Source organism: Mesoplodon densirostris, chromosome 16 (assembly GCF_025265405.1).
Source record: "Mesoplodon densirostris isolate mMesDen1 chromosome 16, mMesDen1 primary haplotype, whole genome shotgun sequence".
NCBI classification, from domain to species: Eukaryota; Metazoa; Chordata; class Mammalia; order Artiodactyla; family Ziphiidae; genus Mesoplodon; species Mesoplodon densirostris.
Window position 1 is genome coordinate 70,093,127 of NC_082676.1, and position 27,011 is coordinate 70,120,137.

Here is a 27,011-nt window from a genome sequence, read left to right on the forward strand (position 1 = left end):
AAAAAAAATAATTCCCAGCAAACTGGGAATAGAAGGGAACTTCCTCAATTTGATGAAACCTTCGGGGGAAAAAAATTATGGGATAATTCATGGTAAAACAATAAATGTTTTTTACCTAAAGACCTGAAAAGGCAAGGATGTCTACGCTCACCTCTTTTAGTCAACATTTTTAAAGGTCCTACTCATTACAACAAAGAAAAATAAAAGAGAGGAAGAAAAACGAAAGGAGCATAAAGATTAAAAAGAAGTAAAGTAATTTTTATTCACAGATAACATGATTATGTACATGAGAAATCCAAAGGACTTTAACTAGAACTAATAAGTGAATTGTGAAAGGTCACTGTATACAATATACCCTCCAAATAATTGTATTTTTGAATGTTAGCAACCAATAATTGGAAAATGACATTTAAAAATACTATTCATAATGGCATCAAAAACGTCAAATACCTAGAAATAAACTTGACAAAAGATATGCAAAACAACTATACTTAAAACTACCAAACATTGCTGAGATAAATTAAAGGCAACCAAAACAAACAGAAAGATGTACAATGTACATCGATAGGAAGTTTCCATATTATAAAAAAGTCAAGTCTTCTGAAACTGAATTACAGATTCAGTACAAAACAAATAAAAATTCCAACAAGCTGCTTTTATAGATATGGACAAGCTGATTTTAAATTTACATGGAAATGAAAATACATAGATTAGCCAAGACAATAATAATAAGACATATTACCTGATTTCAAGAAATACTATAAAACTATAATAATGACTATAACATAATATTGGAACCAGGATAGACAAATATATCAACAGAACAAAATATAGAGTCCAAGAATAGAATCACACATATATGATAATTGATTTGCAATAAAGGCAACATACCAATTTTATGGGGAAGAAAAGTCTGTTTCAATAAAGACACTGAAACAACTGCATAGACATATTGAAAAGTGAACCTTGACCTCTACCTCGTACTACACACAAAACCGAGATGGATTATAGGTTGAAATATTAAAGCGAAAACCACAACGTTTCTAGAAGGAAACATGAAAAAATCTTTGCAACCTTGGGTGAGGCAATGATTTTTTAGGGTACAAAAGGTACCAACCAGGGACTTCCCTGGTGGTCCGGTGGGTAACACTCTGAACTCTCAATGCAGGGGGCCCAGGTTCGATCCCTGGTCGGGGAACTAGATCCCACATGCTGCAAGTAAGAAGTCCGCAGGCTGCAACTAAAAGATCCAACGTGCCGTAACTAAGACCTGGCACAGCCAAAAAAAATAAAAATAAAAAAATAAAAGTACCAATCATGAAAGAAAAAAATAAATTGGACAATAAAAATTTTAAAAATTCTGCTCATCATGAAAGCGAAAAGGCAAGCCACACATATTCCACCAAAGTGGATATATCCTAAATGTTCATCAACAAGAGCATGAATCAAAATTTGTGGCATGTTGACTCAATAGAATAGTCCACAGTAATGAAAGGAACAAATCTATAACATCATGGGAATGACCCCAATATAATGCTGAGTGAAAGAAACAGACACAAAGAAGTTCATACTATATAATACTATTCAAAAGCAGGTAGAACTAATCAATGTTGACAGAAATCAGAATAGCGGCCACTTTTTGGGAGGATTGGTGATTTCTGGGGGTTGGTAATATCCTGTGTTTACATCTGGGTAATTGTCTACTTTGAGGGGCTTCCCTGGTGGTCCAGTGGTTAAGACTCCATGCTCCCAATGCAGGGGGCGTGGGTTCGATCCCTGGTTGAGGAAGTTCTGCATACTGCATGGTGTGGCCAAAATAAATAAATAAATAAATCGGCTGCTTTGAAGACATTCATCAGGCTGTGCATTTACAATGTGTGCTCTTTTCCTTATGTTACATTTCAAAGAAAATATTTTTTAAAAGACAAGTAAGAACATAGACGATTCCAACAACACAACTGACAAACTCATCCTAATGGATACATACAAAATACAGTTGCAGAAGACATATTCTCTTCAAGCATGCACAGAATTTTTTTTTTCAATTGACCATATTCTAGGCCAAGGATATAGCCCGTGGGGCTTAATTCCAGCCTGGTGCCTTTTTTGAATGGCCTGCAAACTTAAGAATGGTTTTTACTTTTTCAAATGGTTGGAAAAAAATATTTTGTGACATGACATTATATGAAACTCAAAATCAGTCCAAAATACAGTCTTACTGGAACATGGCCACTCTCTTCACCTGTGTCTGCTTTCACACAGCAATGGCAAAGGCGAGTAGTTGTGACAGACACTGCATGGGCAACAAACCCTAAAATGTTTACTACCTGGTCCTTTAAAGAAAAAGTTAGCTGGGCCCTGTTCTAGGTCACAGAGCAAGTCTCAAAAAATGTGAAGGGGCTGAACTCATAAGATCCGTATTTTGTGCCCAAAGAGCTATTAGTTAAAAATCCACAGCACAAGGAAAACCAGAACAAATCTCTATGTTTAGAAATGAAGAAATACTTCAAAATAACTCAGGGGTCAACAAAAATACTGAAATGAATATTTTAAAATATGTTAAGCTAAATAATAATGAAAATAGTGGATATCATAACTTACGTGTTGAAACAGTACTCAGAGGAAATGTGTAGGATTAAATGCTTATACTAGAAAGAATAAAGGCTGCAACTGAATGAGACAGGCATCCATCTCAAGAAATACTGGAAAGCCAAAAGAATAAAATAAACTCGAAGAGTAAAGGGAAAGAAAAAAAAGGCAAAACTAGGCATTAATGAAATAGAAACACAATAGAGAGAATAACCAAGATCAAAAGTTGGTTCTTTGAAAAAAGTCTAATACAATTAATTGATAGGTCTTTGGCAAGATGAATCAAGAAAAGAAGAAAGTACAAATAAATAATATTAAAAATAAAAGGGGGACACGACCACAGATGCTTAGAAAATGTGTATAGCTTTTTATGCCTATTAATTTGGAAATTTAGACGAAATTGCTAACTTTCCAGTAACATACAACTTAGCTAATATAGATACAAGATGATATATAAAAACCATAATTCTATAAGCTTTAAAGTAATTGAATCACAGTGGAAAAAAAAACTATTTTAAAGAGGAAAAGCCATCCCAGATAGCTTTACTGGCAAATTCTACAAAACCTTTAAAGAACAAATTATTATTTTAGAGACAATTCCAGTGTATAGGAAAAGGGAAACCAAACCCATTCATTTTATTAGGCTAGTGTAATCTTAATAACAAAATCATGAGCCAATCTCACTCATGAACATGCATGCAAAAATCCCAGCAAACTTCTAGCAAACCAATTCAATAATGTGCAAAAAATAATAAAACATCATGACCAAGTTGAGTATATCCCAGGAATATGTGTGGGTTTTCATTAAAAATCAATCTATGTACTTAACTACATTAGTAGTAGAAATGAGAAAAGTCAGAGGATAACCTCAACAGATGTTGAAAACAGTGTTGCATAAAATTCAAAATTCATTTATGATAAAAAAAATTCTTAGCCATCTTGGAATAGACGGGAACTTCCTTAATCTGTTAAAGAATATCTACTAAACCCTACAGAAACCACTAAACTTAAGGGTAAAACATTAAAAGCTTTATGTATGTAAGAGAGAAGAATGTCCCCTTGATCACATCTATCAACATCTGTGCTGGAGATCCTTGCCAATACAGTAATGCAAGAAATAAAAACAGGAGATTATGAATTAGAAATGAAGAGGCAAAACGGTCATTATTTCAGATGACATGATTATATTCACAGAATCTCCAAAAGAATCTACAGAAAATGCTCCAAATTCATAAGAGGGTTTATCAAGGTCAATGGACACAGCATAAACAGAAAAATCCTACTGCATTTCTATCTACCAGCAACCAATGATTAGAAAATGAAATGAAGAGATTCTATTTACAACTGCATAAAAATATGAAGTCCATAGGAATAGATCTAACAAGGAAAGTATACAGAAATCTTTAAAACTTCACTGAGAGACGTTCCAGTAGTCTAAATATAATAAGTGGAAGGATGTATCTGTTCATGGACTAGAAGACTCAGCATTTGTTATTTCCCATCCCAGACTGATCTGTGGATTCAACACACCATATCTGATGAGCTGATTCTAAAATGTAGATGGGAATCAGAGAGGCCAGGAAAACCTAAGACATTCTTGAGGAAGAACAGGGTAGGGGCTGGCCTCATTTTATAGCAAGTTACATCATAAGCTGTAGGAAGCAAGACAGTGTGACAGAGGTCCCCTGGACCCAGTGGAGCTGAGTGGAGGGGCTTACATGCAGGAAGATTGTTGAAAACTCATTTCCCATGCTCACTGGGACATACTGCCATGTGAGGGTGGGATACTGACTTATAAGATATGGTATGTCCTTGGAACCAGGGACCTAAACATGGTGGCCTTTCTTCCATAATCAGAATACTCACATCTAGGTATAGCGGGGGAAGGAGAGTGCCTCTCCCTTTACTCCTCCTGACCCACATGTAAGTTTTATTTATTTATTTATTTTATTATTATTTTTTTTTTTGCGTTACGCGGGCCTCTCACTGTTGTGGCCTCTCCCGTTGTGGAGCACAGGCTCCGGACGTGCAGACTCAGCGGCCATGGCTCACGGGCCCAGCCACTCCGTGGCATGTGGGATCTTCCCGGACCGGGGCACGAACCCGTGTCCCCTGCATCGGCAGGCGGACTCTCAACCACTGCGCCACCAGGGAAGCCCCACATGTAAGTTTTTTCTTTTGCTCCTACAATGCTGGTCTCTGATGTTAGTTTTTAGTATGGAAGGGAGCAGCAACCCTACCAGAAGAAGGCACTGTGGTTCCCCTCAGTTGGAAGAGGAAACTGCCCCTGGTTATCAGGCTCCCCAGATCACTGGACAGCAAGGTGGTACAGGGAGTTCTGGGGTGGCCTGGGTGAGTGGCTCTGCTACACAATGGGGACGGGGAAAAGGGAATCTCCTGTGCACCCCGTCCTGCTCCCACGCCCAACGGGAAATTTAATGGAAGACTACATCAAGTATTAGGCCTAATCATAACCTCAATTCATCACTTCGTCCCTGTTGAGCATGTATATTCACAACCAACTAAAGCTTCTGCATGATGACCAAATCCTGGAGATTAATAAGATTTTCCAAGACCGCTGACAAACTAGATTTCCTTTCCAGCTGTAAATTAGGAGATGCATGTGGAGCCCCTCTCATGTGCTCCGTGTTGAAAGGAAGAACAGCCGTGAGAGGAAGCACAAAGCTAGAAAGTACAGCCCCAATGATTTTCTCCTCATCCGGCCCGGGTCTAGTCCAAGGCACTTTCACAGCCAGGTTCTCTTGGCCAGATCCCGTGAAAGCAGAGAAGACTCGCATCTGCAGAGAAGTTCCTGCTGCAACACTGTGCAGCCTAACAGCACAGGGAGGCACCCAGTTGCTGGAGCAAGGACAAGGGAGAATCCTTGGGACACACAAAGTGATCGGAAATCTCCATTTGATTTGTGGACATTAATCTTTCAAGGACTCAGTCGAGACATTTTGGATAATCAACAACTGAGTTCTGTTCCAGTTCCTCATGGATGACCTCTAGCTTTCAGAACTGGAACACTGCCAGGAGATCTAGGCCTGCTGAGCCCCAGGCTGTGCTGGAAGCTGTAAATGCAGAGTCTGGGTGGTATGACTTACCCAGTTTGGTCAGTTATGCATCCCTTTTTAAAAACTAAAGGCATCTGTTCATAACAAAGATATGGCCACGATTTTTGTGCCCAGCTCTTTGACACTGCTTTTCTCATGTAAGAGGTGGGTGACTTAATCAAAGGTCTAGGATTCAGCACATATGCCTGGAAAGTGTACACAGTCCTTCATTAATAAGCCTCTGCACACAGGTGTGACAACTAACACTCTTCTACTCAGAAAGAGATCGACGCTACTGGGATTCAAATTCTGGACTTGGTTTGGCTACCCAGAAACCACGTTTGCTACACTTGCACGTCCACAACTGTGGACGTATTTGGAGCCCAGGGGCAGTGTGGTCTGCTCTACTGCCCTCACAGACTGGCTGAAAGGTTCAAATGCTATATTAGTAAGTGTGGTGCAAACAGTACTGTCCTAATGAGAGGGAATGTAGAAGAATCATATACTTTTGAGATAAGGGTGAAAACTTTAAAAGAAATATAAGGTATGTTTCTGAGGCGAATGTTTATTTCCAAATATTTTAATCTCTGTATATGTATAAATATGTTCTCTAAATATCAGAAGATAATATTTGGAAAAAATGGATAATCAGAGGACTCTCAAATTTTGCCTGAAACTTCTGAAGAGCACACAGAACCTTTCTAGGCTGAAAGGGGCAGGGAGATCAGATTTCATCTGTTTCATAGTTACGTATTTGCCTGCTTTGAGGGCTATAGAGGAATACAGAGAAATAAGTCACGGCTCTTGCCCACAGGCAGTTTGCACGGAAGATAAAAATATGTATTCAAGAAGGCAAAAAGATGAAGAGAAAAAAAGAGCTTTAGGTTGAGTACAGACATAACGCTCTATAGCCAGAGAGAGTCCTCTTCTAGCTGAGAGAAGCCTCAGAAACCTTCATGTAGAAGGCGGACATGACCGTGGGCATCAGCAGAGACTAGTGGTGGGAGGGGAGGTACACCCCAGGCAAACGGTGTAAGACGGGAAGGAAAGGGTGAGGGGGACACTGGCTCTTTTGCTAAGGCATCTTCCCCACCACATACGTCAGGAGGTGTTAATCCAGCTGAGCATTAGTTGGTGTTGTGTGAAAAGATGTGCCTAAAAGGTTACAGATAAATAAAGAGCAAGGGTGTCAACAGAACCCGGCAACGGCCCGCACGCTGCTGCCGAGGGGCTTCCTGGGTAAGTCAGAGGCTGGGCACTAAAGGAGGTAAGGCAGGAGGGAAGCCTAGACTGTGGACTTGAGAAGACTGTAAAGCTCTGGAATTGGTACCTTGGGAAATGCATGGAGCATCAGAATCACTGAGAGATACAGGAAAATACTGAAGAACAGCCGGGGGACCCAGCTGACAGCAGACTCCGTGAATGCCCAGCAGAAATAACCAGCTCGTTTTCACAACTCGTTGCTGCTATATTTGCCCACCTGCAGCCTCTCCACCCACCTAATGTCCCGGGAAACCAAATGCAGGCAACACACAGCACCAGGTAAATTTTCTACGTTTATTCATGAGATGAAAAGGCCACGATGAAAGCATGCTCTTCAAGTCTGTGCGTGTCGCTAGGAGATACAACCTGGTAGAGGCCACAGAGCTAACCTGGAGATGGTCTTTGCAAACTAAGTGGTCAGGAACCAAACGCAGAAGTCAGGTAGGGAAGAACGCATGTTTTTATACTCGGAGGGAAAAGCCACATTACAAAAAGATGGGAGTAAAGCAAAGGCCTGTGAAGTGAAGAGTAATGTCAATAATGACCACAGTCTCTATGAACAGACCTTTGTGAGCTGGAAAATAATGTTAGAATAAGAGGTCAGGAAGGAAAGACACGGAAGAAAAGAGCTTCTACACATGGGCAACTAGGCATGTGGGGAGATGCCCATCCCCCCCAGAGAAGCCGTCTGGTTACCTACCCCGAAATCAGAACCGCCTCATCACCGATGCGGACGGGGACCATCCCTGGAGATGTGGTCCTACAAGGCTCACATTGAGGGGCAGGCCTTCACGTCCACCAACCAAGGCACCAGGGCGGAGCAGTCCCACCACCGGGGACACCATGTGCCTTGCCCCGAATCCTGCCTTACGAACCGAGGAGAACAGAACCTATTTGGGGGTGTTTCATGAAAATTGCAAACAACACAGTTTCTCACGTTTCTGACCAGATCCCCAAAGTCAACCTAAAACAACCAAAAAGTTATAATGAACAAAGAGAGAATCAAGTGCCAGACTGGAACTAACGAAGGGCCAAAATGAGAGGCCAAAGGGAAAGGAGTGATTTCTGGGTGTGGTTATTCACAGGGCTGTAGGCACCGGGGATGCTGGCTGCACAGACAGGCTGACCCTCACAGGGTCATCTGTGCGTGAGTGAGGTCAGAACCGGTGGTTTCTCAGGGCACTTCTACCCCCCGTGTCTAGGATTCCAGGACCTGCCAGTTTCTCCCTCTGGGAAGCTCAGGATCCCACGATATGAACTTCTGAACTGAGAGGGTGTGTTCTGGCCCTGCATTTGTGCCTGAGATGCCAAAGTGGGTGACAGATACATCGGTTAAAAAATTGCATTCAAGTATAACAACTTTTCCGTTGGAAAAAAGAAATATCAGTTACGTTATTTGTCAGAAAGACTGAGAAGTCCACGGACTGAAAATTTTATAAAAAGTTAAAATGTGTTAAATTCCAAGCACTTCTCATGTGCTCCATGGTCCAGGGTGGGATGTGGAGGGGGAGGCATGGCCCTGTCCTCCAGACATGCACATACGTGTGTGTGTGTGTGTGTGTGTGTATTTTATATACATTTTACTTCTTTTAGTGTTTGCCCTTGAGTTTGACATATACATTTATAACTAATCCAAGTCCTCTTTCAAATAACACTTACTGCTTCACAGGTAGTGCAAGTACCACGTAACAGAATATTTCTAATTCTTCCCCCATCCTTATAACAGTGCTGTCATTCATTACTTATCCATAAGTTATAATCACTGAATACATCGTTGCTATTATTGTTCGGAACAAAATGTTATTCGTTAGATCAATTAAGAATAAGAAAATAAAAGATTTCATTTTACCTTCATTTATTTCTTCTCTAAAGCTCTTCCTTTGTAAAGTAGATCTGTGTTTCTGTTCTGTAACATTTTCTCTCTTTTTGATGAACTTATTGTAATATTTCTTGCAAGGCAGGTCTACTGGTTACAGATTTCCTAATTTTTGTTTGAGAAAGTCTTCATTTCTTCTTTCACTTTTGAAGAATACAGAATTCCATGCTGGTGGTTTTTTTCTTTCAACACTTGAAATATTTTACTTCGCTTGCTTCTAACTTGAATGATTTCTGGCTAGGAGTCCAATGTAATACCTATCCTTGAACCTCTATAGTTGTTATTTTTTTTCCTCTGGCTTCTTTTAAGATTTTCCCATTGTTTTTGATTTTTGGTAGTGTCTGTTTGGGCTGCTTTAACAGAGTACTATAGACTGGCTGGCTTATAAACAACAGAAATTTATTTCTCACAGTTCTGGAGGCTGGAAAGTCCCAGAAGAAGACGTCAGAAGATGGCTGGTACATGGACGGCTGTCTTCTCTCTGTGTTCTCACACGCAGTAAGGGGTAAGGGAGCTCTCTGGGGCCTCTTTTATAAGGTCACCAATCCTACTCCTCAGGGCCCCACCCTTATGACCTAATCACCTCTCTATCCCTACCCCTAAATACCATCACACTGACGGTTAGATTTCAAAATATGAATTCTGGGGGGTGGGGGGACACAAACATTCAGTCTGCAACGTGCAGTTTGAATGTGATATGTCTAGGTGTAGACACTTTGGTATTATCCTCCTGGGTGTTGTCTACGCTTCCTGGATCTGTGGTTTGGTGTCTGTCATCAACTTGGAAATTTTTCACATATTATAATTATATATTAAAATATATGTTATATAAAAATATCTTTAAGTTATAATTTCAACTATTTCTTGTTTCTTTCTCTTTCTTTTCCTTCTAGTATTCTCATTAGGGGTATATAACACTTTATAATTATCCCATAGGTCTTGAATGCTCTGTTCAGTTTTCTTATCATTTTTTCCCTTTGCATTTCAGTTTTGATATTTCTATTGACATGTCTTCAAGCTCACAGCTCCTCTCCTCACCCGTCCAGTTTATTGGTGAACCCATCAAAGGCATTCTTCATTTCTGCGACAGTGTTTATGATTTCTAGCATTTCCTTTTAATTCTTTCTTGGAGTTTGCATCTCTCTGCTTCCATTACTCATCTCTTCTTGCATGTTGTCCATTTTTTTCTATTAGAGTCTTTAGCATATTAATCATAGTTCTTTTAAATTCCTGATTTGATCATTTCAAAATCTTTGCCGTATCTGAGTCTGATTTTGATGCTTGGTCTGTCTCTTCAAACTGTGGGGGTTGTTTTGCCTTTTAGTATGACTTGTAATGTTTTTGTTGATAGCTGGACATGATATACCAGGTAAAAGGAACTGAAGTCAATAGGCCTTTAGTGTAAGGCTTTATGTTTGTCTGGCCAGGAGTCAGGCTGTGTTTATGGTTTGCTGAAGTTGCAGATGAAGGAGTCACAGGCTAAAGCTTCCTTGGATGCCTCCGTTTTTGACTCCCCTGTTGTGTCTGGGTTTCTCTAGAGACTTCATGGATAAAGTCTCAGATGTGCAGCTCTTTTGGTTGTTTCCTGTTACTATACAAAAGTCTGGCTGATGCCATGGTGAGGTGTGGGGGAGAAGTGCTCCACGGACCTGTCATGAGGTCCCTAACCCTAATCCTAACCCTAACCCTAAAAAGCAGTCCCGTAATCAGTGAGATGGAGCTGTGGTAAATGAATTCATGAAGAAAACTAGACAACAAAAAACCCAACTACAACAAACAACAAACTAATGAACTTCAAGTACAGCACAGAAAGTACGCCTCTTGTTCTGGGGGCGGTGGGCCTGTGTCCTGCTTACGGAGGAGTTCTCTACACTCCTGACACCCCAGCCTGCCTTGCCCAGCTTTGGCCGAGGGTGCGTGCAGCCGCGTGCCGGAGATTTGAAAGGCACATGCGTGTCTGCCGAGGGGTCAGAGAGCGGGCATCGTGGGCCCGAAGGCCCTTCCTGCTGAGGTCACTTGGGGCAGAGGATGAGAACTGTCCTACTTTCTGACACAAAGCGGGCTCTTCCACTGGCCACTCAGAATACATTTACACAGGCTGGCTCTGGCCAAAGGAGGAGGATAAGGCAAAAGCAGGAAGATATATTATCAAAGACCAACTGAAAAAAAGGGAAAACAATGGCAACTTTTGAGGAAAATCAATTGAGAAGGAATTCTTAATAGCCAAATTGTTGTGAAAGATAAAACAGGAGCTATGAGTTAATAATAGGCTATAGATTTTTTTCCATCTGTACTGAGGCTTATCTTATAAATAAATGTTCCTTATTATTCTTTGGCAACTGTTTGTGGGTGACTCAGATAGTCTTTCAAAACTGGACAAAAGGAATAATATAGATCTCTTGTATCCAGGGAATTCCTCAAATTAGGAGTGGCCATGAATTAGAGAAGAAATTTGATTTTGATATAACATCTGCAAATGACAGCTGCCTTTTCACAAAGTTCCCAGTGTCATTCCTCTACTTTAAAAACTCCCAATAACGATAATAATAAATTACCAAAACAGAACATGTTGCAGTAATCCACTTCATAACATATTTAGTGAATTCTGGTTATTCAGTATTCTCAGTTATCTTTTCAAAATAAATGATTCTTTACATTTTCAAAAACTAACAACTTCCTTTCCCTGAGAATGTCCCAAGGTATTTTAAAATGTATGACTTAATCTCAAAAAGATTATTTGGTTGGCGTTGAGATAAATAAGAGAATTGAACATTTGAAATAAGAGAAAATTTACATAACCATGTTGCAGTCAAACGCACTCCCTTTCTAATAAAGCCACGCGAGGAAAAGATTTCCTTCCAAACACAGGTGCCAACACTGGCTCCTCTTGGCCTCAAATGTGCAGATGCTCTTGTGGCTTCTGGTGCATCAGCCCTAACTAGCATTTTGAGCACTTACTCCAGGGAAAGGTCCTGGGCTAGGTGTCATTCTGGAGAGATACACACACACACACACACGCACACACACACACACACAACAGCTGCTGAGCCTGCAAGGGAGCCAGAAACTACCTCAACGGCAGCTTCGGGGCAACTTAGGGAAAGGATGGGCATCTAGGAACACGAGGACCCAAGGAGGGCCCATCCTCTTAAAAGGGTGCTTAGAATCCCCGGAAAGACTGTAGATACCCTGGTCCCCAAGCTGAATGTTACACCTGAGGAAGTTAAGGTCCAAAGACATTAAGAGACTTGCCCAAGACAGCCCCCACTGTGGCAGCACAGGAACTGGAACTCTGGGGTCCCCAGCTCCTATCCTATTACTCTCTCCTGCCTGTGCTTCTTAGAAAGGACTGAATCATCACCCGTTTTCCTTCCAGGCCCATTACTACCATGGCCAAGTAAGGAGAGTCTAGAGGATGTTAACGTGTTTTTCCTTTACAAAATGGACACTGGTTGGGGTGACAAAGAGGACACTTTCCCACAGCTTCCTCTTGTCTTAACTGCTCCCGGTCAAGGCTTCTTCCGCTCATCTACCCTTTGGTCAGATAGTCACCAGCCAGTCACTCATGTGCCTGGAGAGAAACATGACAAAAATGCTAAAACGTACCTTCACAAATTCATACAAGCCAATGTGCTGAGTACCCCTACTGTTTCCAATTACTGGAAGAAGGAAAGTAACACGGGTACCTCCTGCAGTTTGGAGGCTTTATGAATCACTTTTCTGCAGGACAAACTGGGCGCTTTAACAAACCCTGTAAATCACTCACGTTCTGCCCCATGTGTACGTCTTCTCTGACTACTGACTTAGTAATACAAGTAGGAAAACCCACAAGTCTGACAACAGCACATTTCTTTTCCGTGACCAAAGGCTACGCTATCCACATTTATGGAGACAGACTTATCTTGAAAGTAACCTAACAATGATATTACATTGCTCAGCACACTGATTTTTTTAAAATGTATCTTTTAAAAAGTTCAATGAAAAGCTCAAGAAGGGAGCAGACCCTCTCAGATGCCTGCCTGACACGAGCGCAGCCGTGGTCCTTCGACATACCGTTTTGCAAAGGCTGTATTATGAAGAGGAGGCGGATTCTGCCAGGCACATAATTTGTATATTTAAGGGAGGTGTATGGATGAAAAAGCGAAATATGTTAAATTTCAAAGGCCTTGGAAGCAGTGCTGTCTGTGAGCTTGTATTACAAACAGCCTCACATTATTACACAGGCTATTAATGAGGCCCAGTGAATGAAAGTACAATTTGAATATGCATGACTCTATCCAGTGAGCAGGACTTTTGTGTACTGATGAGGTTTGTTTTTTTTTTTTCCCCTCCTAAAGAAGGATTAAAATTATTCTTAGAGAAGTATGGCTACCCAGAGGCTGGTAAAGTGTACTCAGACCACAAAGTCACACCACGTTCAGATAAAAGATACAGGTCTTCCACGGACAGCTCTGATGCTACCTATCATTTTGGAAACTCGTGCACAGCCTGCCCTCCCGAGAAGGAGCTTCCTCAACTTCAAGCAGCTGCGTCATGACCATTTCTAAGCAAACATACTGATTTTGGTGGCGATCGCTAAAAGTAGGCAAGGTTAAATAAACCTTTCAAGTACAAAGCCTTCCCTTCCGTGGTAAGGCGCTCTGGTTAAAATACTGGGGAATGGGTAAATTATTGCACCAAATGGCTGAGAATTAATCTCTGCTGACTAGCTGTAATCTAACGAGGCGTCTGTGTCCCCGGGAGCCCGCGGCGCGTCCCTGGCGGTATGCGCAGTGTGTCGAGTCTGCGTGGCACCCTTTGTCCCCGCTCCCAGGCGGCCTTTCCCCTCATTGTTCATAATATCCTCATGCATCTGGGACGCGTGGAATGCATTCATACTAACAGACTTACCATTGTTTTCTCTCCGAAGCTTTGTTGAGCAAAGGCTGCATCGTGGTTACTGATAATTATATTGCTTAATTAATCAAGACAAAAAAAATTTGCAAATCATTGCCTGGTTGCCAAGCAGGGAGATAAAAAATGACAACAATACAAGCTGAAGCAATATAACAAAAGTAACAGCTATCTGATCAGAAATTCTTATATAATGAAGCTATTAATGCTAAATCGGTTAATGTTAACATTGCTCCAGGTGTCTCTACTTAGATGCGAACAAAAAGGCTAACATTATGGATATAAAAGGCCAAATGTTGCCATGGATTCTGTAACCTGATAGAGAGGACAGCCTTTTCATTTGATTAGGGAATGCAATTTAAATACCAGGGACCGAAGCCAAACAAACAGACTTTCCCTCCACAAGCCTCTCGCATTCACCCTGGGGTCAGTGGTTGGTGAACAAAAGGTCAGCCACACTTGCCCTGGAAATGTCTGGATTAATTTTATTACATTGTAATGGTTTGTCCTTTAAATGTGGGGATAACACTAAATTTCCAGTTGGCCATTATTCTCTTCTTCCCTTTAGGCTTTTTGAATTGAAATATTAAGAAAACGCTTTGCTCGATTCATCTTGTCAGAATTTATGGCCAAATTTATAAAACGTACACGTTTTTTAAAGAAACTTGTTTTCCTGCATTATAATACCTTTTCAAAAATCACTTTGACACTATGAAGTGAACTCAAATACCTTTTACGTTCTTAATTTACTATAAAAATAAAAGTGACATTTTTAGGACATTAAATGACATTTTAGAGGGCCGTGCTGAAAATGAACTAATAAAGCCAGTTAATCCATACTAAATATTAAAGAAACACATTCTCCAGTTGTGAAAGCTACAGGATACTAAATTTATTGGTTGTCTAATATTAAAATTTTCAGTCTAATTTTTTAAATTAATGTCCTTCATGGACACACGCAAATGTTATTAGCACTAAGCGCCATCTTCTTATACAAACGTGAACACTTCGCACGCACAGAGACTTGAACCAAAGATAACACAAATATTTAACATGAAGAACTTTGGCATCTTTGCTCCCTGAATAGAAAAGAGGGTTCCCTTTATGTCAGGCTTCTCACCAGCCAGAGTAGGGGCTTTTCTGAGTTCAGGAGTTGACTAGCACTGTCATTATTTATTCTATTTTCATGGTAGTAACAATAACAAAAAAAATAATAGCAATAATAATAATAATAATTATTATTATTATTTTTATCATTAACACTTAAGTAGCTTTTCCTCTGGACCAGGCACTGTTTGAAGCACCTTTCATTTCTTAGCTCATTTAATCCTCACAACTTGAACACTTTAGATTAGGTTATAAATCCCAGGAAATCTTTACCTACTATTTTTAAAGCTTAAAAATAGCGAGTATTTAGAACAGTAACTTTTAGCTCCTGCAGGAGGACAATTTGGAATGGAAATGAAGGTTGTATTTAATACCAAGCTGAAACACACAAAGTCATTTTCTTGAGGAGAGACTTAATACACTAAATGTCTAATTAAAAAACTAAACCCCCCCCCCAAAAAAAAACTCGCCTTGTATTAGTAGCTGCAAATAAGATCAAGTCACTGTATCAAGCACTGTTAAACCACCACTAAAGGCAGGGCAAGGACAGAAACGGAAGCCAATCCAGGTCCCGGCACTCAGGCCCTGGATGGTTCCGGCTCTCAGGCCCTGGATGGTTCCGGCTGTTCCCGTGATCGATGCCAATGGACCCTGCTGAACTGATGGGTGGCAAGGCACGTCCACTGTTAGAAGCCCCGACACGGGCCGAGCCATGGAGGCCCAGCTCTTTAGGACTTTTCCGCGATCCTTCAGGACTGACCCCCGTTAGCAGCGGCAGAGGCAAGGCTGGATCCCATACCCACAGCTACCCACAAAATGCTAGATGTGACAAGGGGCTCATTCAACTCTTATTGTTATTAATCAACATGCCCCAAGTTCTAAATGACAATTTCTTTAAATTATAAAATCTTAAAAATTAAAAACATTTAAAAAACCATACGTGTCTTTACATTATAATTTTCAGAGTCTCAGTAATAAAATACAGAATTCTGTGCTCCTGATGAAAGATTCTTTGAAAATCCCAATTCATATTTAATTCCTATTTAGCATGTGTAATTCACATACATGTAAAGTGGCCCCTTTAGCATACTGGTATCACTGTTTTTCAGTAACAGTGAATCACATGGCAAATGCCTGTACGAGCCAGAAGAATAACGAGGTGAAAACATACCTCGGGTTTCTTCGTTATCGCGATAAAGAACATGTGATTCTTCATGGGGTAGATGATGATTGAAACGTCTCCAAAGGCGGTGGGGATGATCCCCCTGCGGTAGTCCCGGGAGTGTTCAGACCAGATGATGTGGACCTCGTCATTCCCCAAGTGACGGAGCTGCAACGGCAAATTGGTTCCTTATTAATCAGAGCGATCACAGCACTTTAGGAGGGGTCGTGGCTTACAAATTGAATTATTATACTCAGAGGCAAAAATAATTCACCACCGAAAGAGGCTACAACACCAATGCCTTCTGTGGGGATTTTAAAAAAGCACAAGTACACGAAAAAAACACAGCTCGCCCTTCTATGAAACACACTGGAACCGAGAGAGAGGCACGTAAGCATCGCAGGTACAAGACCTTTTCTAGGATTTGTTAAAAAATTTAGTTTTACTCCTGCAGCAAAGCCTTATGCAGTATGTGGCTGAGCACGTTTCTACACAGTGGACGGTGTGAGACTTTTATTCCATATTACAGTAGAGCTTCATTAGGCTCTGAATTCAATGGTTATTAAGAAAAACAGAAGATGAGTGTAAGAGAACAGAAGCCATTATAATACAATCCTTACCAAATGCATAAAAACTAGATTTATGACAAACCTTTAAGGAAAAGTATGTATAACACTATCTTTGTCTAAGAAACTAATGTGTTACTTAAATTTCATAAAAGACTAATACCAAGCACTAGTACCTAGCATTTGAAGAGTACCTTACTGTAGAGAAAGTCTGTTCACACATACATTTTGTTCAGTCTTTCCACTAACTCTCTGAGGTAGGCCACATTATCTTTATGTTGTCTGATAAGGAGGGGATGGGGCTCAGGAAGGCGGGGCACACCCCTGCCAAGGTGTAGGAGGCAGGGTGGCCTGGAAGCTGGCTGGGGCTTCTGACCCACCTGGCCTCCACTGCCCATGGCCATCTAAGTTGTAGCCAGGGCAACTGCGCTGTCACAGCTCAACTCCCCCAGCCGTCTCGTGTATCACTTTATACACAAGAGGTCACATGGTCCAAAAACAAGTCTGAGACTCCTGTGGCCTCTCTGAGGAGGGCTTCCCATGCCTCCAAGGAAGGGAACCTGTGAGCATCCCTCAGGGCCCAGCTGGGTCCAATGCAAGAACACCCTCGACAAAGCTCCTGCACAGTGACTGTGTGTCCCAGGCTGGAGAAAGTGCAGGTGAGCTCATCTGGGCAGGCCTGGCAGTGTGACTCAAGCAAACTCGATTATGAAGGTTAAAATGCTGGCTGAAATTGAAGTCCTAAACCCACAAAGGCTGACTGGTGAAGGCCCTTGGACGCCTCCTAAGGATGTGAGGTACCGGCCCTGCACCCACTGCAGAAGGAGGCCATCTACCACCATGACAAAGTGTGTCTTGCTTCCTAGCTTATTTAACAGGTGAACCCTAAAAGTGACTAAATTCGGAGGCACTTTAGTACAGCAGAGATGTTATGTCAAAGCTAAAGCTTTGGTTTTGTCTTAAAGTATAAAAAAGGATGCTCTGAAGTACTATGCATTTAAAACACTTTAATATAAATACAATTTCTTTATAGACTCTCTGACCACAAAGGGAAAACCTGAGATCACCCCAATAGGTCTTCTTTCTGTTTACAAGGTCACAAAGGAGGCTGGTTTGCTGCAATGCCTGCTTCTCCCTCCCTCTGTCACACCTCTGGGGACCACTGTACCTCTGCACCTACGGTGAGGTGCGAGCTCAGGTGGCTCCTAGGTGAGGCGCTCTATTCAGCTGAGTCTGAACCTGGGCTCTGGGACACACGCCACTGCAGGCGTTGAGCACGAGGCACGACAGTGCAGAAAAATTCAATGGCGTCTACAACTTTCTAAACGCAAAATCACCCAGTACATGTCTTTTTCCTTCTCCTCCTCTCTTACGTATAAACACTAAAAGGGTAGCAGGCAAAAGGTGTACCAACCCGTTACATAAATAGTTAAAAAAGAAGACCCCGGATTTTCACAGTAACACTAGGCATCTATCTCTCTCTTTCTCTATTTCCATTTTTCTTTCTTTTTCCTTTTCAATAAAGCATGCAAGGAGTTCACAACGCACTCCTGAAATTCAATCCTTTTGGAGTCAAATATGCGGTAGCAGCTCACCAGCAGCACAATAAAGGCATGTTTTTGAGGGAAATAGGAGTAGTTTCAGATGGAAACTTTGGGAGGAATTTAGAGTAGCAGAAGGGGACTGTGAGAGCCGGGGCCGCCCCGGGGTGCAAACCCACTCTCCTCGCCCCGCAGAGAGACCCAGCCTTCTGGGTAGTTTTGTGCCCCTTGATGCAGGGCTGGCATGAACTTCTGAATGGCACCAATACACCTAGGGAACAGCCTTCCTGTGTGGCTGTCCCGCCACAGGCCAGCACCCCAGAACCTGGGACAGCTCCCTGGCCAGACGTGTAAGTGGCAAGGCATTAGCTCTGAGGTAATACGGTGACTATTGAAATTTTGCAGTTATCCTCCCTTTTCTAAATTAGGTAACTCGATTACATAACCCAATGAAGTCTCTCCTAATTCTGTTTGCAACTATATCCTCAGGACTGGGGCAAGGGAGGACGTTATCACAGGAATGGGCCCACCCTCCCAGTGTGGCGATTCTGCAGGTGGTGATAACACGAGATTCATCATCTGAGAGCTGCTTTCAGGGTCACATGCCTCAGACCTCCGCACACGTCAGTTTAATTAGGCAACGCACAGAACTAAGAGCTGAGGCCACGGGACCGGGACCGGTTGTTGAGCAAAGAGCAAGGACACACCCTCTTGTGCCCACGACAAGAACACAGGCAGGTAAAACAAGTAAGATCAACCCGGCCAAACTGTCAACCACATCAGAACACACGGAAATACTCTGGAAGCTTCCAAGTGTCACTCGATTTAAAGGGGGTTTCATTACGGAGACGTTTTGTGAGTTTTGGAGAATCCTGACGACAGGCCCTCAAGTGAGAAACCCGTGCACACAAGTCACGTTGACCAGAGTCGTGTGTCATCTGGACGGAGCCGTCCTTCACGCTAGCTACTGCTTCAAACGCACAAGAGGCTCGGAACGAGCGCCCAGGGCTTAAGCCTTAAGAAATGAGCTCGCGTGCTGCCCCTCCTCATCCTGACAGAGTTTTGCAGTCCCTCTGCCCGGGCCTTTCTGCCCGCCGCTGCCAGGCGGCGCGCACTGTGACACTGGCCCTGGGACACACCTAATGGGCTGACCCCCTTTCCCGACTAATTGCATTACGGCGCCAGCTGGCTCCAGAAGGAGTCGTCTGTGTGATTGAAGAATTCCTGCTCCTCAGTGGGCCCGGCTGCTACTTTTAACTAAGTAACAGGCAGGCCTGACATCCCCATTGTTCAGCTGACAGTGTGCCCATCCTAAAATCTAAGTTTTATTTGTAAATTAACCAAGAAACTTCCTGCCAGAACAGTGCTGCCTGCAGTCTGATAATGTGGGCCTTTCATCCCATCCACTCGCAGTGTATCACTGCCAATTTGTTTTTTATGTGGCTGGGCAGCCTGAGGCTATAAAAGCCTTGTAAGACATAAGTGCAATTATAGTCCTGGAGTCAAATGAATTGGACAAATCCAATAGCACAGCTCTGTCCCCACTCTGCAAACCCCTACAGCAGTTAGATTAGCTGTGAAAAACCTAATCTAGCTGGAGCTAACAAATTTCTGCAGTGAAGGATCAAGAGTTCAGGGTGGGGTTGCAACCAGACTGCAGGGTTGAAAAAGTGCCCCCGTGATGGGGGCAGGGGAGAGCAGGCATCACTTTAGAATTTTGCAGCTCATTTTTAAGCTGTTAGGGACAATTTAGTCAGAATAAGTCAAGGAACTGTGGGGCTGCTTTTCCTGTGACTGATTTTTAGTTGAGCTGTGAGACATCCTGACAGAGAGAGTTTGTCACTAATGATGCTAAATTTGGAGCTGCAAAAGGTATCAGCTGCATTTTGATTATTACAGTAGGGAACCTTACAACCCGGCCAAGCCCCGAAAAAGTATTCATAACATGGTGTTTTATCAAGAAAACACTGTCTTTTCTCAAAAAAAAAAAAAAAAAAAAAGTCAATCCTACTTAGGAAATAATTTTTTTAAATGTTTAAAATATAAAGCTGTCTTTTAACAAAATAGTTTTCAGTCATATGAAAATCATAGAATATGGTGACACATTTGCAGATTAGCAGCGATTTACAAGGTACGGACAATAAAAAGGAGGTGTGAGTCTTGCCTAGGGTCTTGGTAATCTGAGGTCGCATGCCTGCGGGCAGGGTCCCCTTCACTAAGAACACCACCGCCACCAAAACCTAAGACGTGGAGGCAGCTCCCCAGGCCCTCGGGAGCCAGCATGTGGCCACCGAGTGAAAGCCTGTCGTGCTCTGTCCATCCGATACCCTTGGTCGCTGTGACAGGGATCTGCTCATGCTGTGACCCAACTTCTCAGGTCCCACTAGCTCTGTTGCCCACCGCGTACATGGTCCAGGCGTCCGTGGCTGCAGTGATGAAAGAGCAAAACCACGGAGGAGAGAAATGAGGCAGGTGCAGTGAGGCCCCCTGGCCAGTATCAATCACCTGCCTAACAGGCCGGGAGGAAAGAGTCCATCAGACCAGTCAGCAACAACGGGGGCTGCCGGGTAGGGATGCTACCAGCCCCACGCTCAGCCATTTCACAGGCATTGTTCACCTACTGCCCAGCGACCCTGGGATGTGGGCTGTGTTTTTAATCTCATTTAATAGATCGGAAAACTGAGGCACGGGCTGGTGAAGTACCTGGAGACACACTTGAACCCTGGCTACAGCCACTATGCTAGACCCCCCCACCCCGTCCCCCTACCACCGCCCATCAGGCATGGGAATGGCCTGCTTTCCACCCACCAGTTACTGCCCTAGGTTCCTGGCATCCTTGCAGGAAGAGAGTGGGTGTGAGGCAGGGATTCCGGACTCTGCCCCCCACCAGCAGGCGAGGCCCAGATGTTCTCATCTGCAAACGGAGACGTGGGTCAGATTCCTAGGCTTCCTCCCCAGGGTAAAATGTCCTCTTCTCTTAGGATGTCCCTCACTTCCTGCAAGTCACCTGAGGTGGACATCCTGCAGGTTAGAAAGCATAGGGGGAACCCTGCAGAGCTTTCTCAGAGGTGGAAGATGTTTCCTTTGAACTCTGGAGAACAAGAGGTGGGGGCCCGAGAGGAGGGCAGCCAGGCAGCAGCGCACCTGCACTTGCCATTTTGACAGTCATTTGCTAAGCTGCACCCCCGGCAGTCCTGGTTGGGGGTGCCTGCTTTCTCTGACCCCATCAGTACAGGGTCCTTACGTCAGATGACCTTGGCCAACCCGAGAGGTTGACAGCATCAGTTTCTCTCAGTTAACAGTCATGTGAGAGAAGATCCAAAGTTAACAACATTTAAGACCCTTCCTTTTCCTAAATCTTAATCTCAGGATTTAAGACTTAAATGACTGATTGCTTTTCATGCATTTCTTTATCTAGTTTGTGCCAAGCTGGATATTTCAGACTCATGACAAGTGTAGCTTGAGGAGAGCGACCCCAAGGTCGCATCCAAAGGAAACCGGTCTCCGTGTACATCAGGCCATGGCCTTCACTCTGTCCCAGGTGTGCCTCACCTACAAACCAGGGCTGCCAAGCATGGTCCCCAAGGAGGCCTTTTACCTTTTTGGTGAGCGAATCATCTGAGTCTGATGGCATCCGAGTTGAAACGTGGAAAATCACTTCCACGGTCGAGGTAGCGTAGTAGGGGGCAGTCTGGCCCGTGCTGCCGTTGCGTTGAAGTCCGCCCATGAACCCGCAGTGGGTTGAGAGGTCCACCTGACACAGTCACGAGGGAAAGGAGTGGAGGTCAAACGGGAGCCGCTCTTATTCACTTAGCAGGAATGCAGAGTTTTTAAAAAATCTAAGTATGTTCATTTTTATAGTTTTCTGATTATAAGCAAATGTAATACAAAGTTAGATGACATTAAATATTAAAGAAACATTAACAATGAAAGGCCTGCAAAATCCTACCAACTTAAGAAAACCACTATCAAAAGTTTGGTGCATATTTCTCCAACTTTATCCCCTCCTATACCTAAATATGTATATATGTATAGACACACACGGAGCTCCCCTATTGCTGGATTTGTGGGATTTTCTGTTTTCTCAAACCAGAAGGAGCATTCAAAGCAGTGTTTCAGGTCATGGGGTACAAAAGTTTCCAAACTTAACAGCCATTCCTAGACTGCCTTTCAAAAGGGTTGTTCCAATTTATACCACTGCCAAAAGTTTCTGAGTTATAATTCTTTTTCAAGCTATGTGTGAATGTTCACTTAGTCAGTGCTTAGATTCCATTTTGGTATTTTCTTTTTTTTTTTCTTTACTTTTCATAAACTATTATTCTTTCAGTAAAGCACCTGTGGTAACACAATTGGAAAAAGAAAAAGAAATGGAAGAATTTCTTCTGTGCTAAAGACAATCAATACATACACTGAATTAATGTTCTAATCTTTTCTTAGAACTCTAGTTAAGAAATGTATGGTTTAAAAATGTTGGTTAGGACTTCCCTGGTGGTGCAGTGGTTAAGAATCCACCTGTCAATGCAGGGGACACGGGTTCGAGTCCTGGTCTGGGAAGATCCCACATGCTGCGGAGCAACTAAGCCCATGTGCCACAACTACTGAAGCCTGCACGCCTAGAGTCCATGCTCTGCAACAAGAGAAGCCACTGCAATGAGAAGCCCGCACACTACAACGAAGAGTAGCCCCGCTCACCGCAACTAGAGAAAGCCCGCGCGCAGCAACGAAGACCCAAGGCAGCCAAAAATAAAAATAAATAATTAACTAATTTAAAAAAATGTTGGTTAAATAATAAGTATATTCTATGACAAGTAAGAAGTCATCTTATCGGTAAGAAAAACAGTTTATTGAAAGTTCAGTAACTCTTTTAGACTAAAACTGACTTGACATTTCAGAAGTATATGGTCTTGACCTTGATGTACCCTTACCCTGTCCCCACCTCCACATCGGTCCCTGCGCTAACACTCAGTTCTCAGAGTTAAGTCTTGCTTAGGCACCCAGAGAGCTTCCCCCAGCATAGATAACCCAGAAATCAAAACAAAAGTAATAAAAAGTAAGAAAATTATTTCAGATATGCTGATTTCCATTTTAACTACTCTGAATTCTTTTAGATTCTGGGAATATGTTCTGGAGACAGATATATGTGTGTGTATGTGTGCATGTGTATAAATGTATAGATGTCTTTTGGTCAGACTATGACTTAGTAAAGAAAAAACAAAATTTTAAAATATCAATCATCCTGGGATCTACCTTAGGGAAACAGGTTGAGAGCTAAACCATCATGGCTACCGTCAAGTCAACTTTTTACTTCATCCAACTCTTCATTTTTCACCATTGATTTCTTTTCCAACCTCCATGTAGGGACCAAAGCCATTGCTTCTCTGCCCACTGTCCTCTCTTACTACACACTGTCTATAGCTGGGAGAGCCGATCTGACTATTCAGTTCTGATGAAAAGCAAATGAAATCATATTAAGAAGAAAGTTAAGGGGAAACAAAAGTTGGTGTATAAAGTACAAAAATAACTGATAGAAGATGTCAAATTCGATATATTCTTCAACTCCAGAACTCTACCCATGCTATATTTGAATGTAAAAACATACGTAAAAATTTAGACCATCAAGGACTAGTTTACATACATCCTTAAATAGCACTGATGGATAAATGCCTCCTGAATGAAATGAATTACCTCCCATCCCAGTCCAGCAACAAAGTCTTCGTACGCTCGGCTTCCTCTTTCATTGGAAAGGATCGAGCACTTGTCTTCTTGGCCGTCAGCAACGTAAAACACCGCGATTTTGTGCGTTTCACGGCTGTAATTTTTAGATTTAAAGGAGTTAGAATACTTAGATACAAAAGTTTGTTTCACTGCTGCCACCTATGCTTCTACTATACAGCTTCCACTTGCTGAGAACCTACAAGGGGTCAGGCACTGTTCCAAGGGGGCTCGACACACGTCTCATCTATCCTTGCAGACGCCCTAATGAGACAGGTCTGATCATCACCTCCTCGCGGACACGGCGGAAAGGAGGCACAGAAAGTGACAGAAAAGCACTTGTAGCAAGCAGGACACTGGGAGCTGAGACAGGGCAGCCTGGGCTCCTGAGACCACTCTCTCAGAGGTATGATGTACGAACAGCATGTAAGAGCACATGGCTTGACAAATTCTCTCCAACTCTGGTAAAAATATACCTTGGAAAGCATTTCAGAGAGCTATCAGTTGTGAACAGATCCTTGTGACCACACATACTTCACTTCCCACACTTTGAGATAAGGAAACCGGGGAGCTCCCTGATTGGAACTGTAAAATTGGCCGAGACTTTGTGAGAAACGGAAACTACTTCTTCAAAGCAGAACACACTTAGGTACTTTCTTTGTGAGGGGTGGCACCCGCAGGGTGGACAGCTGTCCAGGGAAACTTCTTTGGACATATAAACTGTTCGTCCACTTCCTCCATGATAGATTTGGGGCACTTTGCTGTTAAATCAGGTAAATGTGACACCACGTTGAGGAAAGCAGCCCTGCTTCTTAAACTTTTGTGCATCTAGCAAGGTCCTTGGTGCATAGAAGTTGCTCAGTTAAAACTCTGTTGAATTGACCAGAGATACGATGATATATTTGAACATGTCAATAACCATTTCTATTATCTATACCCTGGAGTAAAGTGTCAAAGTCACTAGACCTACACCAAGTGATCTGGAGACAGTTCAGAGGCAAAGACACCGCTCTTATTGGACCAGAGCTTTAATCAAGAACCATTCCGCAGTTCCATCACCCAAGACCTTGACTCCAGTCTCTACGTTCTAAAATTTTAGATTATCATTTCCAGAGCAGTTCTACTCTTCTCCTGATTTTTACCATACACTTTGAAAAAATCTCATAGGAAAAACTACCAAGCACTTAAACAACGTGGAAATGTTTCTGTTGCCTTATCATTCAATACCTCAACATTATAATCCGATTAGACATCAACAGTGGTGGAATCTGGGCTCTGTATTTTAACATATTATCCAATGTCTCCTTCTGCAGGAATATTATTTTTCTACTTAATTAGCAGAATGAAATGAAACTCAACCGGAAAGTCATAAAAATAAATCAAGGAGGAGAGTACGCTCCTTTTATTTGTCTAGATAGCTTATTCATGTCCCTCCATAGTTTACATGCAATTACCATACTTAAAGGAGAAATTAGAAAATATAGAAAGGAAAAAGAAGAATTAAAAAAACCCACTAATGTTCTTTGCTTCTATGTTGAAATGATAACTGTTACTACTTCAGGATGCATTTTTGCACACAAAATGAGAAGCTACTATCTTGTGTTCTGCCACTGATTTTTTCACTTAAAATATCTGTGAACACTTTTTTAAATTATGTAAAATATATATAACCGAAAAGTCACCATTTAAACTGTGTTGGAGTGCAAACATTTCTATACCGTGTGCTTGTATAACAAAGTTACTAATAATGGTTGTGTGACATTCCATTATATTAATATTCCATATACTCAGCCCTTGCTATTGGACATTTAGGTTGCTTCCATTTGAAAGACGTTTTCACATTATCTTTGGTATGTCCTTAAAATCAATTCATGGACATGGAGCCTCGGTCATTGTCCACTTTTAAGGCTTTTGAAGTGTACTGTCCTGCTGCCAATGGGGAAGGTGGGTGTCCTGAAGGCCCTGACAGACACGCTGGTGGGGTGCTGCTCTCAGGGGAACAGATGTAGGGGGTGACGGATGCTAGTGGGTGGTGCTCTAGCAGAGACCTTGTGCTCTCAGCCTGTTGGAAAGCTTGTCCTCAGGCACATGGAGCCCAAAACTGTGACATCATTTCCTTCCAGACTGCAGGCAGGGCTGGCCAGCAGTCTGGACTCTGACTAGCTTATTCTAAGAGCTGTAATCATGTGGGGGCTTGGATGGTAAGAGAGGTCATAACCTATGAACTAAAAGACAGTCTCTTTCAACAAATGGAGAGAAAAGGATAGTCACTCAATTCCTTTCTGCAGCTCTGTCTATATATTTAAAAGTCCTCAGCATTTAATTTTTCTCTATTCTATACACTTCACACATAAAACATCTCAGGTTTATCTGAAATGATTCTGTTTGTTCTCCTTAAAGTCCAAGCTTTTTACGTTGTAGCTGCTTACAGATCCTCGTCAACTCAATGTGGAGCAGAGAGGGCTCGGCCCGGTGACTGTGTGACTGATGGAGGTGTGAGCAAAGGTGACCTTTAGCTGTAAACACTCATCAAATTTCACAGCCTCCAAAATGTTAGCACCGCGGAGAGCCTGGGAGGATGCAGACGCTGTGTCTGGCCTTATTAGAGCCAGGCTTTTGAAAGGACAATTAGCAACATCAACAGCACTTCATATCCACAAGCTGCAGGACCAGTGCTCGAAGGAGCAGGTAATTCAGGGGCACACGTACAGAAAAGCAACCATTTCCTCTTCCTCATCAGAACGCAGTTTTCTTTCTTATTACGAATAGACCAGGATCGCTCAGTTTCCTTGTGCTGTCACATTAAAAAGCCAAACAAAGAAACACAACTGTAACTTTCACTTTACCGTGTGGTGGCAAGAGGTGTTAATATTGAAAAGGGGAGCCTTCTTTAATTTGTAAGTATGTTCATCACACCATTTACAGCTCTGCTAACTTCACAGTATACAAATCGTAGCTGTGAGGTGGTCTCTCCTTTTCCTCAGAACGTGCTAAGCAGAAACTCTGCCTTGACAACAGGGAAATAAATTGATGCCAGAAATAAATAGAAACATCTTGACTGGAAGTTGAGGGCCGAGGTTATGTCCTTACCTGCTAACTGACTGGTACACGGGATCTCAGAGCTAAAGAGCCCTCGACTTATTTCTGGGTTTTTTTTTTTTTTTCTAAAAAGAACCTTGAAAACACCCTTTACCATAAAGTAAGTGGATACCTTTTTAGATGTTGAGAAGACACTAAATCCAGGAG

General features: G+C 42.4%; 1 protein-coding gene across 5 annotated transcripts in view; it reads right to left on the reverse strand.

The window, feature by feature from the left end:
- The window catches only part of RALGAPA2 (Ral GTPase activating protein catalytic subunit alpha 2), a 285,182-nt gene that overhangs the window by 81,439 nt on the left and 176,732 nt on the right, over positions 1–27,011 (reverse strand). For 4 of the 5 annotated variants that reach the window (XM_060120092.1, XM_060120091.1, XM_060120089.1 and 1 more), the window contains 3 exons: positions 23,739–23,862; positions 21,652–21,807; positions 15,956–16,114 (listed from right to left, as the gene is read on the reverse strand). In XM_060120092.1, the coding sequence (XP_059976075.1) occupies positions 15,956–16,114; positions 21,652–21,807; positions 23,739–23,862 (439 nt within the window). Of the gene's footprint in view, positions 1–13,685; positions 13,739–15,955; positions 16,115–21,651; positions 21,808–23,738; positions 23,863–27,011 lie in introns of those variants that run through there. The other variant, XM_060120093.1, reaches the window with a different exon arrangement.